The following is a 19,622-nucleotide window of genomic DNA, read 5'->3' on the forward strand; positions in this document are numbered from 1 at the left end:
AGTAAATGTAAAATCATACGTCAAGTTTGTTCATTATCAAGATATATTTTAAGTGAGGAAATCAAACCTTCCACTCTTTTTCTGATCTGATGAGCATAGGGTCCTTGTTCCTTATTATAATGGTCTTTACTCTGGAGGCATTATGGTGTGGAAGGTGGTTTGGGAGATGGACAGGATCCTTGACTCTCAAAACTGGTTGCTCGGCCAGGTAACTGAAAGACAATAATTTCAAAATGCATAATCTAGTGCAAAAAATAATACAGTGGGTAGTTGCTGCTACCTTTTAATAGTGCATATTCACCTATGAGATGCTAGTCTCTGAAGAGAAGATAGACCGAATTCCCCTTGTCCCCTAGAACCTACCTTCTCGGGCAACATGATGGGGCACAGACATCTCATGGAGATGTAGGCAGAGTATGATACACAATGGCATGCAGAGCAACATGGTACACACAACTATTCATGACTACAGACTCATTTCACATTTATGATAGGCTTTTAGTTCTTACTGTCAAATAAGATGGTTTGTGGTAGTGGGGGTGACTGCTAGGTAAGAGCAAGAAGGCTCAAGGCATAAGAGACTGCATTGTACTTGTTCTAAGGGGAGAGATGATTTTTATAGGGGCAACTAATGAGACCAGAGGAACTGATTCTGGGTAATGGGAGCCATGAGTGTTGAAGAATAATTTCTCATGGTCCTTAAATACTACATGTATTTAAAAAGTTCAATTACAATAGGATAAACTTTTGACTAGGTAGAAGTAACCCAATTTTCTAAATAACGCTTTAGTCTCTGCCCCACCAACTTACCCAGTTTTCAAATAATTGTTCCTTTCTCATTTTAATCCCTTCTCTGGCAATAAAACATATAATTATACACTCACCACTTTCCCAAAATGCAAAATCCAGCCAGTTCTTAGATCTCTAGTCCATATGTTCTGTTTGACCAATGAAAGTAGGTGCAGGAGTTGGAAAAAAAGGAGCTACTTGCTGGAGAAAGTACATTTACATAGTCTTTTAGTCCCATTTGTCCTCTGATACTCAGCTGCTAGAAAAATATCTGGGATCTTCTTCTGATGCCCATATTGTAGCGTGTTCTTCCTGTGTATCCTACAATGACTGAAAAGTGTTCACATGTCCTGAGACACAAACACATGCCTATTCCAGAGCTTCCCTTCACCAAATAAATGCATAGCTGCTTATGAAACTGTCATAAGTAATTATAATATACCTTGTACCAGCCCTGTCTTTTCATTAATGAAACATTCTTGCTCACATTGTTTCTTTTCTCCTGACATAATTCCTGTGAAGTCAGTAGGGGCATGCTTTTCTATTTTCATTAAATATGGAGAAAAGCAGTTGTAGACAGAACAAGTGATCTGCTCAGGATTAGACAGCCAGAGGAGTAAGAATTAGATCCCACATCACTTTTCAGTGTGGTTCTCTGCCCAGCAAACTTTACACTCTAGTCTAGAATCTTAGAATTAATATATGCTTTTCCAACTTTAAATGAAAGTAAGTTAAGAAGCAGGAAAAGGATAGTGATTGTATAATGAGAAGTAGCATATACTTTATACTTTAGACAATACACACTGTTGACATGAAACCCCGCTTCCCAAGATTTGCTGAATACACTTGTTTGTACTTCTGATGCACTCTAGGGGAATGTGCTGCGTGAATGTGAATTTATGTTTGTGTTTACATTAAATGAAGTGTGATAAAGATTCGGGACATTAATATCTATGAGCAGATCTCTTATCCATAGAACAGCTTGCCTCTGTTGCCTGAGCATGCAGTGTTCATACAGTGTTCATCAAAATCTCCCTGGGTAACACAGCCAAGGTCACTTTTGCGACTAAGCGGAAGAGAACCTGGGCCCACTGACATTTAGTTAATTACACTGTGCTGCCTCTCCCATTTAAGCCATTGCTTAATGCCAGAACAAGAAGCAGAACATGAACAGATAGTAGTGTATTCTTCACTTCCTATGTGGCTATCATAGCTATGCTTTTAACTGAATTGCAGGAATCTCATCATCTACTGCACATCCTTTCGTCAACCTGCATTACCTCTCAGTCAGGTCACATAAAAGACTTACTTTGTGATGCCTCAAGAGTCTCCAGCAGTCATCTTTGGGAAAGGAAGTCATTCCATCTAGCAACACTTGGTGTATCAAGTAGACTGACAACTAACTTAAAGGTTAAAAATCCTGACAAACTGGTATTGATACTTCTGATTCATACAACTATTAATAGTAGTTGTAATCAGAGGTAAATTATGTCAAACGCTGTGCTAAGCACTTAAAATTTGGTATTTTATTTAGTTTTACTCTTTGAGTTTGCTACTGTTACACACCAACAGCAGAAGTGTAGAGAGGTTAAGGAGCTTGCCCAAAGTTCTCCAATATGTAGTCACACAGCAAGAGCCATGGTTTGAACTCAGGTAATCTGATGTCTCAATATTTTAAAAATCTGTGAACACTTTTACTTACTGCCTTGAGTATTGGGAGATATACCTGTCCCTTTCCATAGAGGAGTCATATTAGAAAATAATACTTCTATTTAGGGATTCTAGGGGAGTTTAGGTGAGGTGGCTGTTTTCACAAACGAGAAGCAACAAAATTCAGTTTCCAGGTGGTAAAAGATTTACTTGATTGCTCTATCAATCACTGATAGAAGTTTCCAGGCTATGTAAAGAAAATGACAGACTTGCAGTTTTTATGAGCTTATTGTCCAAAGGAATATCAAACCGAGAAAATTTAGTAGTTTCTAAAATCCTACAAGGCACACAGAACTTTGAATATTGGATGAAAGATTATATGGGATGGAAGTAAGAGCAAGGTATAAAAAAAATAGGTGAATATATAAAATGACAGATGCATGGTAGCAGATAAATAATGCTTAAGCTGAAGAGATAAAAAAGAGAGTAGATGCCAGGGAACCACAGCATACCTCCAGCAAGGGGTGCCAGTGTGTTATTGGTTTTCGATGATAGGCCAGCATTTCATTCCAGTGGTCTCGCCCAAGACCTTCAGCATCCAGTCCTGTTCTACACACTCCTATGACTTCATTGTGACCTACCCTACGATTTGGAGAATATCACACTTTCATTCCAACATTCAAAAATAAACGGAGTTTTGCATATCTTAGCAGCATTTTAAACACACGATTTAAACACCAGATTTTATGATAGGTTCTAAATGATTCTGCAGATTAAACTACTTTAGGTCAAATCAAAAATCTTAAGTAAAAGCAAGCAACAGCAGCAGCACAATTCTGTGTTTTATAAAGACAACAGTGGCTTCTGTTTCTAAAAACAGCAACAACAACAACAACAACAAAAACAAACAAAACCAAAACCAAAAATCTCAAGGAAACAAAATTTCCTACACAGGATTGGCACTCAAATATGGATTTGTAAAAGGAGCACACACAAACCATTTTGGTTCTCTGTAACTTGAGCACATTTTACAATAAAATAGAATGACAAATACCGGCTGTGTCTTACCTATATTGTTGAATTTCCTTTTTAGAAGCAGTACTATGAACTTGAAGTGCTATAAATCAGATCTTGTTTTTTTCCACAAGGCTTCATGTTTTATAACGATGCTTTGATTTCTTACCAAGAGCTCAGTACCCACATTCTTGCATAAATGATCATATTTAATTGATTCTACATGGTAGGTCAGCATGTGTCACTGCTTGTACGACAATTAAACAGGGCAGGGCTATCTTCTGCACTATGAATTTGATTTACTACTGCAGAGTACCGGAGCATAGTGCACAACATTCCTATTTTCTATTCCTGTTTTCACAGCAACAAGTCAAAATAACAGTGATACTTAATATTTTTGAGAGCTTATTATGAGCTAAACACTTATAAGTAATGTATATGTTCTGAGTCACTTAATTCTGACACTATGATCGTGAGTATCATTATCATCATCTCATTTTATGGAAAAAGAAACTAAATACCCAGAAGTTAAGGGACCCGGTAGTACACAGTAAGAGGTAGAGGCAGGTTCTGAATCCAGACAGTTGACTCAAGTGTGCACATGCTAAGTTGCTTCTCAAGAGTAGAACGTAATTTAAAGATATTCCCATGGGGTTCTTTTTTTAAAATTTTATTTTTATTTTTATTATTTATTTATTTTTAATTTTTTTATAAACATACAATGTATTTTTAGCCCCAGGGGTGCAGGTCTGTGAATCGCCAGGTTTACACACTTCACAGCACTCACCACAGCACACCCCCCCCAACATCCATAATAAAGGGTTCTTTTGACAGACATCTCTAAGGAGACTTTTGAGATGATCTTAGGACATTTTTTTATTTTCTTCCTCTCATTGATGTAGATTTAATTGTTTACTATCATGTTTCTTCCATATGAAGTTTCCCAAACAAGCATATTTTTAGGAATAATTTTTTAATATTTCTCTTCAATATATTGTCACGATCTATTTCCCTAAAATTGTCCGCATGACTAATACTTTGTTTTATCTACCTGCAATCACTGTGAAAAGCAACAGGAATAATTTTTTGGAAAGTAGAACAGAGGTTTCTGATGAAAACACTGCGACAATTTTTGGGTTTTTTGACTAATTGAAGACTTTTCTCTCTCTAAATGGTGACAGCTTTTTTTCCCCCCTAAAGTGTGAAATAAACTAATTGCAAATAGATGGTATAAATCATTTAACTTTTTAGAGCTTCATTTTCTAACTCCGAGCCAGAGGATAGCATATTAATTACTCTAGCTTATAGGGTCCTGTTACTACTATTTTCATGATACTATAAAATGGAGCACTCCTTTTGAGTACATTAGAACAAAATAAACATAGCAGGACACCGTATATATGCTAATTTTATAGGTTAAACATGTAGTATTCCTTTCCAAAAGGTTTATAAATATGAAAAGCAAAACAATACGAAGAAGTATATAGCAAGGGCCAAATAAGAGATATGAACCTTTAGTGGGACATGAGTTCAGAGGAAGAAGAGGTTGGGATGCTGAGAAAGACACAGAAGGGGTGACTTGAGCAGGGTTGTGAAGACTGGGTGGAATGAGATACACAGAGCAGGATAACATTTCAGACAAAGCAAGTGTGTGAGAGCAAAGCTGGAGCTGAAGCGGGAAGAAAGAGCAGAGCTGCACTTGGGAGTTTGTAATTTATTTTGTGAAAGAATTGACTTAAAAACTGAGCTGAAAGAATAACGTACAAAGCACATTTTAAGATTGATGTGAAGGCATCAAGGCTGTGTCCCTATGGCCATTATTCACCTTCCACTCTTAATACTCACTGTTAATGGCTCTGTATTAGGCTAATGTTTTACAAATGGGAAAAGTGAATCCCAGGGAGATTACAAAACTTGCCCTTTCACACAGCCAGTTAATGATAGAGCTAGGATAAGAATTAGGATATGCATATTCCAGCCTAGTTGGGAAAACAGACTCCATTGATTGTAATTTCTGTTGTTACTGTAAAGAGGCGTCGTAATTGTGCTTTCTGTAATGGATTCCGTAGGACTTCCGCACCACTCTTTCCCCAGCCCCAGGTGTCCTGTCCTTCAACTTAAGAATGGCTTCTTATGGAAAAGAAAAAAAGAAATAGTATAACATGGGAAAAATAAATTTTGAATGAATAATTTTTTCCTCTTCCATTTCAAATTGAAACTGTTGGAGCAGTAAATAACCTGGAAAGTTGAATTTGCTCTGCATATGCCTCTTCAGTGAGTGAGAAATACGTGTACGTACCTATCGTAATCCATGACTGCGATGGAGAGGCTGACCTGGTCTACATTCTCTGGAGGGATATCAAAAATAATGGCCTCATTGTACACAGGGTTTAGAGTATTTTTCTTTGTAGTTGTTTTCCTCTTTTTTAGTCTTCGACCCTCACACATCAGAGACACTTTGACATAAGGATCTAAGGATGGTAAGGTAATTTCATTAACACAAAGGTAGTAGTACAAAGTATAAATAAAACTGTAGTTAACTGTTACTAAATAAGAAAAATGACATGTTAAGCCTTTAGTATTATCAGTTTTAAATTGAAATGACTTATTTAGAGGCAATAGACTAACACTTTCTTTTCAGTGTAAGAATTTATCTTGAATGAGCCAAAAAATCATTAACTTTATCTGTTTTTAATACAACAGAGAAAACCTACTAATCTATCAAGAGCCAGTCCAGAACTATAATATGTCTTCTAGCCACAGCTATTTGAGGACACATTTTGTTAAAAGTGATTTCTAGGGCACCTGAGTGGCTCAGTCATTAACCATCTGCATTCGGCTCAGGTCATGATTCCAGGGTTCTGGGATCTAGCCTGGCATGAGCTACCATTCAGTGGGAAGCCTGCTTCTCCCTCCCCGACTCCCCCTGCTTGTGCTCCCTCTCTTTATGTCTCTCTCTGTCAAATAAATAAATAAAGTCTTAAAAAAAGAATAAGTGATTTCTAGGGAATATAATCCTAACAAGTAAGTATAATTGCCTTAATTATAAATTAAAAATTCATAATTATAAAATATAATTTTGTAATTATAAATTATAATATACAATTATAAATTATAATTGTAAAAGTTAATTTCCTTCAAAATGATTTAGGATAAGACTACTAAAATTTGTGAAAGAGTAACATTGTATCTAGTCGTGTGTGTGTGTGTGTGTGTGTGTGTGTGTAAGCACAATGAGTAGAAATTAGAATTTTCCTCAGTTGTGGGAAAGGTACTAAAATAAGTTTCATTTTAGTGTCATAGTGTTGGTATTTGATAAGGGGCTCAGGCAGAAGAAATAAGTGATCACTACAAATACATTAAATACATTGTGTTTAATTGTATACAATAGTATACAATAAAAAAGGTGATATTTAGTTTAAAGATGTTCTCAAGGAAGGTTCTTGAGATGAATTGTCTAAATGATGCCGACTTAAAAGGGAAAAAAATAGTGGGGGTATATGTTTATGGGCCAAAGGGGTCAGATAAATGTTAACAAGTTCTGCCCCTAGTTGACTGATCTCTGTTTTTACTTCTCCCACCTTGAGTAGGAAAACTGTTACAGTATTACAGAAAATTATGCAGTATGATATGAAAGTTAAAAAAAAGTTAAAAGCCTTACTTGTGTACCTTTTTACAAGAAGGAGGCATGGCTTTGAGAAGGGGTGTTGGCATTGGAGTGAGATTGCTAGTTGGTTAATCAGTATCTGCTCTACGTTTCTTTCTTTTCCCCCCTTTATTCTGATGGCCCTCCAACAGTAGCACCACCACACCTTTCTCCCTCTTTTCACCAATGTCATAGTAAATCTCATTCCCTTGGAATAAGCCCAAATCATGACAGTATAAATTTACTTGAATTTATGCCTTTTAGGCACTAGAATAATGTATCTGTATATTTCATAAGCATTTTCATCAAGAAGTAAAAATATATTTTCTGCCTAGAAATAGGATATGTAAAGGAAGACAAAGTAAAATGGGAATGTTCAATGGCTGTTTGCCATTTACTTCTCAATTTTTTAATAATAGGAAATATGTTCCAAGGAAGAAACCCACTTCTGTGATACTCTTTTCTGTACGAGGCCCCAGGCCTAGATCTCTCATTAACAGTGGGAATAAGGCGTGCTTTATCCTCTGCCACCCCCACCATGACACTTCTCCACTAGTGACAAGGATAATTTACTGGTTCCTGAGTTGATTCACAAACCTCTTGTAAACCTCTTGTAAGAATTAATGAGCTGGTGTTCTCAGAGCATGCACTCCTCCGATGAAGACTTCATATAAACAAAAAGTAATCTTGCACTAATTACAGCTTGATGCTGTCTGCATGTCTCAAAATTTGATCTCTTTTGATATATGGTGGAAAGAGTAGGATAAACAATAATTTGCAGGGGACACTGTTTAAATTCTTCAACATTTACTGACCCAAGACTTTTTCACCAAAATAAATGTGGAATTCACTTTCTTCCTACCTTTCACTATCAATGATGTATTGCAAATTTTTAAAAAATGAAAAATTATTCACAGAATAGTTCAAAACTGAAGATAATTGAGAACAACCTATAATGAGAAGACTCCCTCCCCTCTGTTCCCATACCTCTCTCTCCACCCCTTAGTTTTCCTGTGTAACTCTGGTATTTCTTTTTGCAAATACGTTGTTAAATTTTTGCAAATCTATGTTGTTAAACATAAATATATACTGTAACACACCCCATTCTTACACAGAAAGGCACAATACCCATATTTATATTTGCACCTCACTTTTTAAAAATTTACTTAGTATATTGGGAGCTCTTTCTACACTAGAACTTAGAGTTCCCTCAAGCTCTTTGTAATGCAAGTTTAGTTTATTTCTTTGTTCTGAAGAACCACAGTTACAGATTCCTTCCCCATGTCTTCCTTTCCTGTATCTCCATTACCATTTCTTATTTGTTTAATTCGACAAATGCTTACTGACCTCCTTCCTCTATCCTGATCATTTTTTCTTCTACAGAGCTGTGCCAGAGTTCACATATGAAGCTAATACATAACCCTCCAGTTATGGACTGTAGTGATATAAAGGAAAGGGTAAAGCAGCATGATGAGGCTTTACCTTTTTATCAAAATTAGCACAGAAAGAGAAATTTCCTACAAGAACATCTTTAAGAAACTTCAACATTCCTTTACTTTATAATTTCTTTCAGTCCTTACACTTGCCCAAATTTTTATTTTGAAAGATGGTAAGAATGCAAATGCAAATGATGGTCTTGGAAACTTGTTATTTCTCTGCAGATCAGGTAAGGGAGATAAAGTCAGTCTAAATGTGTTTTCATACTTGTAGGGTAATGCAAGCTTGAGGTCAAGAATCTTCTTTTATAAGCAACTGACTAGTTAGAAGTAGGGCAGTGATTGGTAAATTATGAATTTTTGAGAACTAAATCAGTAGAGAAAGAAATAAAAATAAAAAACCAAATTTCATAGTCAATCTATTTGATAACATCTTCTAAAAATTTTTGTAATGATAATGTAAATACAAGAGGTGATTTGGAGTACTTTGTTTGACAATCTCTTTTTCCACTTATACAAGTGGAAAAATCTCTATAATAATCCTCTATAGACAACTGAACTTAATAATTCAATAACCATGCATAATTTTGGATACATGAAATATTTTCATTTGGAATGTACTTGACCCACTAGCCAACTGTGTACATACCTGATGAGCCAGTGATATCCATAGCCTTCAGATTTCTGCACTTGATGACAGTCAATGTCATACGTCCAGCAGTTGGCAAGTAACAAAGGGAGAACATAATTTCACCCAGATCTATACTTTCCTAGAATGGCAATTGGTAATGTTATCAATTTCAAACACCAGATACTGAAAACAAGATACAATTGAAGAGGTTAAGGGAAAAATCACTTCAACAGGATATGTGAATGTCATTCTAAATTGTTTTATTAAGGATGCAGATAATAACTGCAAGAAAGCTGTTCTAAACAGAGTAAGAAAATTGAGTATATTCCACCTGCTCATTTGACATCTCCACTTGTGTTTTTAATAGGAATCTCAAACTTAATATAGTCAAAACCAGACTGCTGATTCCACTCATTCCCATTCATCTTCTGGAACCAATTCTTCTGTCCAATACCCAGCGAAGGATGTCATCATTCACCCAGAGGCTGGAGCCAGAGCCCCGCAGTCGCGTTTACTCTTCTCTTTCCTCACCCCTACACTTCTAACCCACATTTTGTCTACTCTGTCTGCAAAATAGATCCCAAATCAGTGAAGTCCTTTTCAGCTCTATTAATACCATTCAAGCCAGTATCGCTTCCTCTCAGGATTACATTATGAGTCTCTAAAACTGATCTATCTCAGAAGCAGATCGGGTGCTCAGTAAGTACTAGATAAATGAAAAAAAAAAAATTAATTAAGGAAAGCAGTTATTATTTTTTAAGAACTTTAGAAAAAAATGTTTTAAAACAAAGATATATACAACTGGGTTTCTTCTGGGCTGTTGGATTGCTGCAAACCCAAAATAGTGAGCAAGATCCAACAGGAGAGGCTTGAGAAAAAAAACAGAAAGAGTACAACCTCCTACTGAGGATTAATTTTTTTTTTTTTTTTTTTTAACAGCAAGCAATTCCTGAGTATTATTTGCTAGGTGTGCTGGTAGGAGCCACACATACCAAGATAGATGTGGCATGATTCTGTCCTTAAAAATCCCAGTCAAGAAGGAAAAGAGTAGGCTATAAAAGGCTAATTAAATAAGCCTGGATCCTATTTCATCTGATGATTCTCTTCCCTTTTCTCTTTCTGTCTCTTTCCCAGTGTTTCTTTAGGCTGCGTCAGTGGAGTTTTCTCTGAAGTTTTCTATCTGGCAGCCACCACCCCTCCCTTTCTCTCACTATATTTCTCCTTCCAGGAACTATCAATAAAAGTAGGCATACTTTGTCACCAGCTGGTGAAAAAAATAAAGGGATCCCTTTATGAGTGTAGAGAGCAGGTATCAAGTTCTACCAAGAAACGGTGGGGATGGCTATGGAGACACTAGGGAGGAAATAAGGGGCATGACCTCAGAGACGAAATGCTTAGCGTCCAAGAGGGAATGTACCACATACAGACAAAAGTACATAGAGACATGCAAAGGGATTAGTAAGTAAAACACATTTTTATGTGTGTGATTGATATGGTTTTGCTTTTATACATGAAACGATCTGTGGAACTAATTTTTCTACTTCTCCAGATACATCACATGTTTACTGGTTGAAACTAAGAAAGTTTACCATAGTTGGTCCCATCTCTCAAAGGTCCTTTCTATCCAGCTGCAGCATAATTTTGACTATCTGTTGTTAACAAGTATTGGTAAACATAAAGAAGTTAAACTGAGGAGCTGACCAAAGCACTAGCCTAAGTAAATTGAAAGCAAAGAGCATGATTAAAGAACATTCCCAGGCATCTCTGTATGTATGACAGGATAGCTGGCTTTTTGCCTATTCTGGTAGTCAGAATTCTCCTTAAGTATGTGAACTCCATGAGGTCAGGAGCTTTAATGAAACTGGAATGAACTGGGTGGTAAAGATTAATGTGTATTCTGTGTGCATAATAACTGCATATATACTTCATTAGACTTGATTTTTTTCCTTTAGGAGTGTGAATGTGAAAGAACTGAAATTGCATATTCTGAAAAGGGCAGAATGCTCTCTAAGGTAAATACCAGTATCCTATAACTTCTTAAATCTGGAAGCAATCTAAGAGATGATTATGAGACATGAGCTTAATGAAGGTAAATGGCTGTATAACCTTTAAAAAGGTCCTATAACAAATGTAACAGCGGAACTCCAGATTCTGGCTACGGTTCTGTTAGCTAGTGTGTACTAACTCTTGGTAACCCCACTGAGTCTGTCCCTGTGTTGATGGCACTGCACCAAGAAGTGGGTTGAGTTTTAATTGCCACCTCTTATCTGCCCGAGATCACCACTGATACACAGTCCCAACAGTCTGAACCCCTTCCTGCACAGCAAAGAAACAGCAAATAAGTTAAAATGGTTCCGCACAAAGTTATATGATGAAATTCTATTAAATAAGGAAACTACCTCATTTCTTACTCATTTACTATTTACTTATTCATGTACCCATTTTCTATTATTTTAGACAAAACTCTAACAAGAATGTTTACTTGGTGTATCAGTCTCCAGCAGGTCAAAACTCACAAGTGGAATGTAGAAATGGGGAAACTAACCAGTAGTCTGTCTGGCAGCAATAAATGATAGCTGGGAAGACTCTACTCATACAAGAAAAAAGCAAACGTTTGAAAAAGGATAACCATCTGGAATCCTTTTGTATCACGGGGAACTGATACTAATAATATCTCACTGACTTAAAAACATCATTTTACTATAGGCTTCAACAGTAATTAATATTCAAAATTATAGCTTTTGAGTTATTAAGCTTAGAAAAAATATTCTATATGTTCTGCTTAAGAAAGTAGATAAGTATACACTATTTTTTGGAATTATTTTTATCCAAAATCCTTGAAATGCTTGAATTGGTCTTTCTGGGTTTTAGTTTCTTAAAATGAGAAAGGCTTTGTGTTTCTGAAGTTTAATTATGGATGACCTCATTTATTTCAATTCTACATAAACATGAACTTCCCATATTAACCTTGGAAAAAACATTGTATCTTTGGGCAAATAATCACTTGAAACCTGCTTTAAGTCTAGCATATAGTGTTCTATAAAATTTCTTTCAAGTATGAAGACTGTTCTCATACACACTGATCTATTTGGTGGAATATTTGCAGAGACAGGCTTCTGAAAAAGTTAACACTGAGGCCGGGTCAGGGACTGTATATTTGAATTTTTCACCCTGGTTCCACAGACATAGAGCTGTGTAGAGAAAGATCATTTTCTAATACTTGGCAATAGTTAACCTCATAAATCTCGTCAAAGTTATAAAGATTTTTCCATGTACCATCTCTCCAAGATAAAAATAAAAGTCATTGGAAAGATAAGTTGATATATAGGTAGTTGCATTGCACGTTCTATTTCAGGACTGAGCTAGTAGTAAGATTGAATTATAGCAACTGAGTACAGAGCTGGAGAGGAGGCAGACTGAAGGCTTGATAACTATAGCGTGTTCTAACCAAGGGAAGAACTCCTGGAGGGCATTAAACATCACATTAGGATTTGAGAGCCAAAAGACGTGGGACTGGCAGAGAAGAAGAGGAATAATATTGAATGTGAGTACTATGATTAATATTTACAAATACAAGTGGCAGTTTATGTTGAGAAATAAGGAGTTTGGTGACATGTGGGAAGAGTTAAAGCTCTATGTAGTTTATTCGGTGACTCCTATGGGTAATAGGGATCTAAAGGTATTGGTAATATAAAAGAGTGGGAGCTTGGCAGAATGAAAAGGGCATGTAGGTTCCCAGATCAGAAAAGCCAGAGTTAAAATCTTACATCTCCCATGTATTAGTTGGTAATGAAAATGATATTTGGAAACCATTTCTTTGTTCTGAGTAAGCTAGATTAGGATGAAAAAAGGAGGGGCTGGGGTGCCTAGGTGACACATTTGGTTGAGCATTGGACACTTGGTTTCAGCTCAGTTTGTGATCTCAGTGTCCTTAGATCTCAGAGTCAGGTTCTGCACTCAGCATGGAGTCTACTTACGACTCTCTCTTCCTCTACCCTCCCCCAACTCTTTCCCTCTCTCAAATAAATGAATAAATCTCTCTAAAAAAAGGGGGGGGAGGGGCCATTAAACAGGTATGTGAAGGTGTTGGCTGAAGAAATGTTTGAATTCAGAGATATATTAGAAAGTAAGAATCATTAAGACTTAAACCTTTAAACAAGCAATTTGTTACCATGGTGACAGCAGTCATCACATCCACTTAGCACCCTAAATGCTGCCTGCCTTCCACATTTCCTGGTTGGTAAGAAAACGGATAGTTTTCCTCACACTGTTAAACAAATGAGCATCTTCATTAAATTACTAGTCTTTCATTTGCCTGCTCACAAAACGAAGCTACAGTGCAATGCAGACCCAGAGTGGGTCTACTGCATTCACACTACTAGAAAGTATCTATTTCTCTCTGACTCACATCACCCCTCCACCTGAGAAAATCATGTAATTTAACCTTGGACAATCCACTTAACCTCACTTGACCTCAGTTTCTTTGGTATAGCATGAGGGTGTCCAAAGAGATGAACTAATTTATTTTCCAGCTCTAAAATTTTGTAATTTTAAGTACTGGTAAAAATGAGTACTAAATAGTATATATAGTTCAAGCATGTTCAGGAATATATGGATAGGCTCTTTTAACCCTTGCTTGCTATAGACCAAGCAGAGCCTCATTAGAAAGACCAAGGTCCAACCATGACCAGAAGGCAAAGAGAGACCAATGACGTAGGATAATTTAAATGGCAACACACTGCTTTATTCTAAATGACCCCTCCTTGGAGTGCCTGGATGGCTCAGTTGGTTCAGTGTTTCTGCCTTCTACTCAGGTCATGATCTTGGGGTCCTGGGATTGAGCCCCACATCAAGCTCCCTGCTCAATGGGGAGTCTGCTTCTCCCTTTCCCTCTGACCCTCCATCCCGCTCAAGCTCTCTCTTTCTCTCATCTAAAATTTAAAAAAATAATAATAAATGACCCCTCCTCAGGAATACGTAGATCAACCCCGATTTTTATTGCAAACAGGATGAGATCCATTTTCATGGTTATAGCAATTACCTGGAAGGGTTGCATTTAAATTATAAAGGGATGATATACAAAGCTAATATAAGTATGAATCCAGTCGGACACAGTAGATGTTGAACAAAAGTTGTATTTCTTTTCTTGTTTACTACAATTTTTCTAGGGTCAGTGACTGGTATAAGTTTGATGCTCAATAAAAAAAAATGTGCCGAATGAATAAATCATAAAAGCATCAGGCCAGGTCATGACTTCAGTGGCAGCAGGATATCTACTGTTTGAAGGACTGAAGGCTACTCACTAACCAGAGAACAAGGGAGCAAGGACACTGTTTATGGGTGTTGTGGGCTCTGAGTGGAGGCCCTTGGAACTGTGCAAGGGCAAGTCTATGTATGGCAGACCTGGGAGTATAATGGTTGTAATAGTTTTGAGCCACCTAAAGATACACTATAGGTTTGGGGATCTTAAGTAAGAGGATACTTATCTTTTGGTTTTTACTGAACTTTATTTCTTCATAGATCCCAGTATTCTAGTGTGGTCTTGAATTTTTTTTTTGCTGTAATTATATGGTGTATTGAAATTTCAGAATCAGATGTATCCTTAAGGTGTAAAAATTGCATTTTTCCTTGCACATCTTGGCATTTACACCAAACAAGCAGTCTGGTGTCTCTGGGAGGCAAAGAAGGAATACTGGTAGAATACAATTAGGAAATGTAATTAACATTAAAATCTTCTCAAGTTTCTAGCCCACTTTCTTCCTTTTCTTTCAAAGAACCACAATTTTCACACAATACTTCCTTCCTGCCCTTCCTCCTTCTTCTAGTGATTGTGATTAAACCAGATTTCACTATGTTCAATGAGAGTGGGGGAAAGAATGGGCAAAGGAGGCTTCCCCACTCTGGGAACCACACAACACCTATTTCGACTCCTGGACTTTCACATACATTTTCATTATTGATTCTTTCCTACCATCTCCACTTGAAAACAGAGAAGATTGCTCACTAGGTGTCCTTTTTAGCAGGACCTGCTTGTATTTCTGCAGGAAAGAAAGAATACACTTTTCAGTAAGTGTATAATATTAAGCATTGTGCTTGGCCATGGAACAAAGTCCAGGGGAAACTTTGCTGAAGTCAGGCAGAAAGGGGACAGAGAACATAGTAGTGTTGGAGACGGGATGATTACAACCCCCCACTGAGCAGTAAGAGATCAATAGCCACAACCCAGAGCTACCATCGCCAGTGATGCTATTTAATAGTGCCGTGTTTCTGCTCAGTGGGAAAACCATTTTCCATTCCCAATCCCGGTGGGAAATAACTCTGCCTGCCAGATGACTTAGCTTTTATCATATCAACACAGCCTCAGACCCAGCCACTAGGAGGGACAAAATGCTGAAGCCACAGAGAAGAGATGAGGCCTTGGAATAGTCTTTCACGGACTTACCAAATCAAGTTTCCTAACTATTGGTGCAATGAGCAGCCTGAACCAGAGGAGATAGCCCAGTGTAGACACTGGGATAAGAGCAGTCTGGGCATAAGAAGATGATACAAATTTAATAAGAACTCTTTCCTCTGTAATGCCGATTAAGAGACACCTTAAACTTCTTGGTGAGAGGAACTGGAGACTGATTCTCAAATCTTAATCACTGCTTGTAGATAGTGGCATAGAAACTTGCACAGTACACTATGCAGCTCTCCTTGGAGTATTTGAAGCTTTTAAATAACCTTCGTAAAATTCCTCATTAGAAATATCCCTTTCAGTACGGATGTACATAGACACTTGGACTGGATGAGCCTGGCTTCACCATTTTAGAATCTACCTTAAATTATTTTATACAGTTTTATCCCTGCTGTGTACTGACTCGTTATGATTTCCAACCCATGTTCTCAGGCACCTGGGTGGTTCAGTTGGTTAAGTGACTGCCTTCAGCTCAGGTCATGATCCTGGAATCCCAAGACCTAGTCCTGCATCAGACTCCCTGGTGAGCAAGCAGTCGTCTTCTCCCTCTGACCCTACCCCTTTCATGCTCTCTCTCTCACTCATTCTCACTCTCTCTCTAATCAATAAATAAAACCTTAAAAACAAACAAACAAACAAACAAACATGTTTTGAAAGCTTGCTTTGGACAATATATTTTGTGGTTTGGACTTGTTTTTTGAAATTTTTGAAATTTTTTGAAATTTTTGTGCAGTTAGATATTAAAACGTTCTTACCAAATTCTTACACATGAATAGAAAATCATTACATTATTGATATCAGAGTAATGGCAGGGTGTCCATCAAGTGATGAACCTTAAAACTTTAAAAGCCAAAATTTGACCCGTAACTTGAGAGTGTTTGGTTTGGGCAAGTTTACTCTTTGTTGATCTAAATAGCTGTCTGTAGATTTTGAAACACCTACCCCTGCCATGGTCAGGCTACTCTTGGCAGTGCTGTGGAACTGTGCAGCAGTCTCAAGACAAGAAGGGACACGTGCTCCTGCCTTGGCAAATCTATTCACCCCAGGCAGCGAGGCAAGCAGTGTCCCTTGAGTAAATAACCTCATGAGCAGCCCATCTCGTCTGCAGTACTGGTGCGGTCCCCTGCTAGCTACACTCCCAGCTCCTACCAGGCCAGCAGGTGACACCCACATTTCAGTTGGAAAGACCAACTCTACTGAGAACAAAATTGTTAAAAGGAATACCTCAACTAAATGTGGACTTTATTTCATTCATTTCCTCTTGGCCTGAAACAATAGTGTAATTAATCTATTATTGGCTTGGTATCTCTTTATTGGCATACTAAAAGACATTATCCTGTATGCTGTTTGTTTGTGGAATATGATTATACATTATAATTCCTAGAGTGAACCCATGTTAAACAAATTACTGGCAAAGACAATCTAGTCTTTGAGCATGATTTGCCATGAACCAAACAACCTCTGCTCCTCAGTGTCTATCCTCCATATAGTAGTCAGAGATCTTATCGATGCGAAGTGACACCGTGGCTCACTTCTGATCAAAAGCCACCAATGGTCTCACAAGTCACTCAGAGTAAAACTAAAAGCTCTTTCTATGGCACATAGCATTTCATTCATTGGACACACTACATATTCCCTTCAACATTACCTGACTTGCTTTTCTAGAAAGTAGGCCTTATGCACTGGGGACAGATTCTGCTCTAAGACATCCAGAAGAGTGCCTGGTAAACAGGAGAACTAAATGGAGTTAGTTGAATTGATGGGTTTAAGATCCCTATTCTGTAGGCAGAGCAGAGAACTAGCCTCTGTTACAGAATCTTCTTTTTAAAAAAGATTTATTGATTTACTTTGAGAGAGAGAGAGAAAAGGTGTGTGCACGTGTGCAAGTTGGGGTAGGGGCAGAGGGAGAGAATCCTTCAAGCTGACTCCCTGCTGAGTGTGGAGCCCTGTGGGGGCTTGATCTCACAACCCATGAGATCATGACCTGAACCTAAACTAGGAGCTGGACACTCAACTGACTGAGTCACCCAGGTGCCCCTACAAAATGTTCTTTTATCCATTATTTTCTCTGGATCTGGATGGCCAATATATCATACTTGGGACTCTATGCATAATTAGACTGTAGTTAAATGTTTGCAGCCTATATGCTTTGACAAAAACCTGACTGGGCATAATTTTCTGTTTCTGGTTATTGGCTCTCTTGTAGACTGGTATTCAATAAGTACCTGTAGTTGTAAAACATCCCTTTACTTACCATGGGGGGTCAGATTGTACATAGAGCACTTAAAAATTTAAAAGCACTCCAAAGACATGAATAAAATTGATATTCAGTCAGTAATATCTCTGGTTTAGTGAATTAAATTTATAGAAAGACTGAATGAAATATAAGCCATGGCATAGTCTCTTATAACATTGTCATATTTTATTCAAGTTCAAGATTGAAGAAATGAGTAAAGAAAAAGTGTCTCATTCATTTTAAAAAAAAAATACAAAGGTGATTCATTTAGGAAATTTAATTATTAGGGTAAGAAATTTAAAACACGAAAGACACTGGGATATTAGAAATCAAGTAGATAAAAATGGCTGTATGCAAAAGTATAGCATGTTGGTGATAAATAACACTTGGCAACTTTTATAAGAAGTTGATATTTATTATCTCCTTTTATTTTCAAAATATTCCTGTGGGGCTGATATTATTATAAGCTTTTTTTTTTTTTTTTGTGGATGAGGAAACAAGTTCAGAAATGTGAAGCAAGTTACCCAAAGTTTTGGATCCAGAAGGGAGCAGACCCAGGTTTCTAGTGAAACTAGACTCATTTCATTCAGTTCCTGTAGATTTCTACTTCCCTCTGAGACTTTCCCCAGCAGAAACAGTGTTTCAGATTTTACTAGTCAGGACAAGAAACTTTAAATTGTTTTCATGGTCTTAGATTTCAAAGCTAGTAGATGAAGTGCTATGTTTCTTTGAAAAAATTCTTTAGAAACTAGAAAATCAGTGACTTAATTTATAGGAAATTTTAATGCAGTCTATTAGAAAGAAGGAGGAGAATATTTTGAATGTTCACATTTAAAAGTCAACTGCATATTCCCTTAACTATATAAGAGCATGTTAATAATAAACTAACTAAGTGCAAGAAAGGGACAACTTTAACTCATGGTACTTTTAGAACTATACTGAACTCCTAAAATTTGCAACAGATGTTGCTAGCATGTTCTGGAGCTGAAGAGCTTCTCCTTATCTGCTGCAAGTTCCAAATATTAAAATACAGTGGGACACAAATGATAAAATTCAATTATACCCCAAATACAGATTTTTCACTGATTATGTCTGAGAGGAAAAATTGTCTTGAAATTTCCTGAACATTGATTCCAACTGTTCTTTTAAATAAGGCCAAGAGAGTCATTACTTAATTCTCCATGAATTTTGATAGAAGTTGTTAACAAGGTAGATTTGATAGTATTATATACTTTAAAGGCCTTAACTCATATTTTTGTCATAAGTATATTAAAACTTCCTTTAATTCAAATTATGTAAGTATTTTGAGATTTCAATCCTGTAAGCTGAAAATTGAATTTCCATGTTAAAAAAATTCAATTCTTTTTATTTCCTATTAGTATATTTCAAACAGATTAACACTCCAATATAATTCAAGACAAGGAACACTGAACTAAGAGTTAAAGATTTAAAATCTAGTTCTGGATCTTCTGTTAATCAGCTGGGTGAGCATAAGTGATTTTTTTTTTTTAAACATTCCAAGACTTCATTTTCTAAACTATAAAATTAAAGGACAACATTTGAACAGTCTAGCAATTCTAAAACAATATGACCACATGATCTGGACATGAGTGTTCTTGAAACCCTACTCCAAACATACTCTAGAATTTTAAAATTAATATGAAAAGACTTCTGACCTATTACAATTCTCATGCATTTTACTCTGAGAAAAAGATCACAGGCCAATATTTAAATGTATTGATTTTATCTGTATATAATTCTCC

At 36.8% G+C, this 19,622-nt stretch overlaps 1 protein-coding gene across 1 annotated transcript in view; it reads right to left on the bottom strand.

The window, feature by feature from the left end:
- Positions 1-140: 140 nt before the first annotated feature.
- The window catches only part of SYT10 (synaptotagmin 10), a 63,097-nt gene continuing 43,615 nt past the window's right edge, over positions 141-19,622 (bottom strand). Inside the window, exons 4-7 of the mRNA XM_059404800.1 lie at positions 9,185-9,305; positions 5,753-5,924; positions 2,952-3,081; positions 141-212 (exon numbers count right to left, since the gene is read on the bottom strand). Coding sequence (XP_059260783.1) covers positions 141-212; positions 2,952-3,081; positions 5,753-5,924; positions 9,185-9,305 — 495 coding nt within the window. The remainder of the gene's footprint in view (positions 213-2,951; positions 3,082-5,752; positions 5,925-9,184; positions 9,306-19,622) is intronic.

The sequence above is a fragment of the Mustela nigripes genome, chromosome 6, assembly GCF_022355385.1.
Source record: "Mustela nigripes isolate SB6536 chromosome 6, MUSNIG.SB6536, whole genome shotgun sequence".
Taxonomy (NCBI): Eukaryota; Metazoa; Chordata; class Mammalia; order Carnivora; family Mustelidae; genus Mustela; species Mustela nigripes.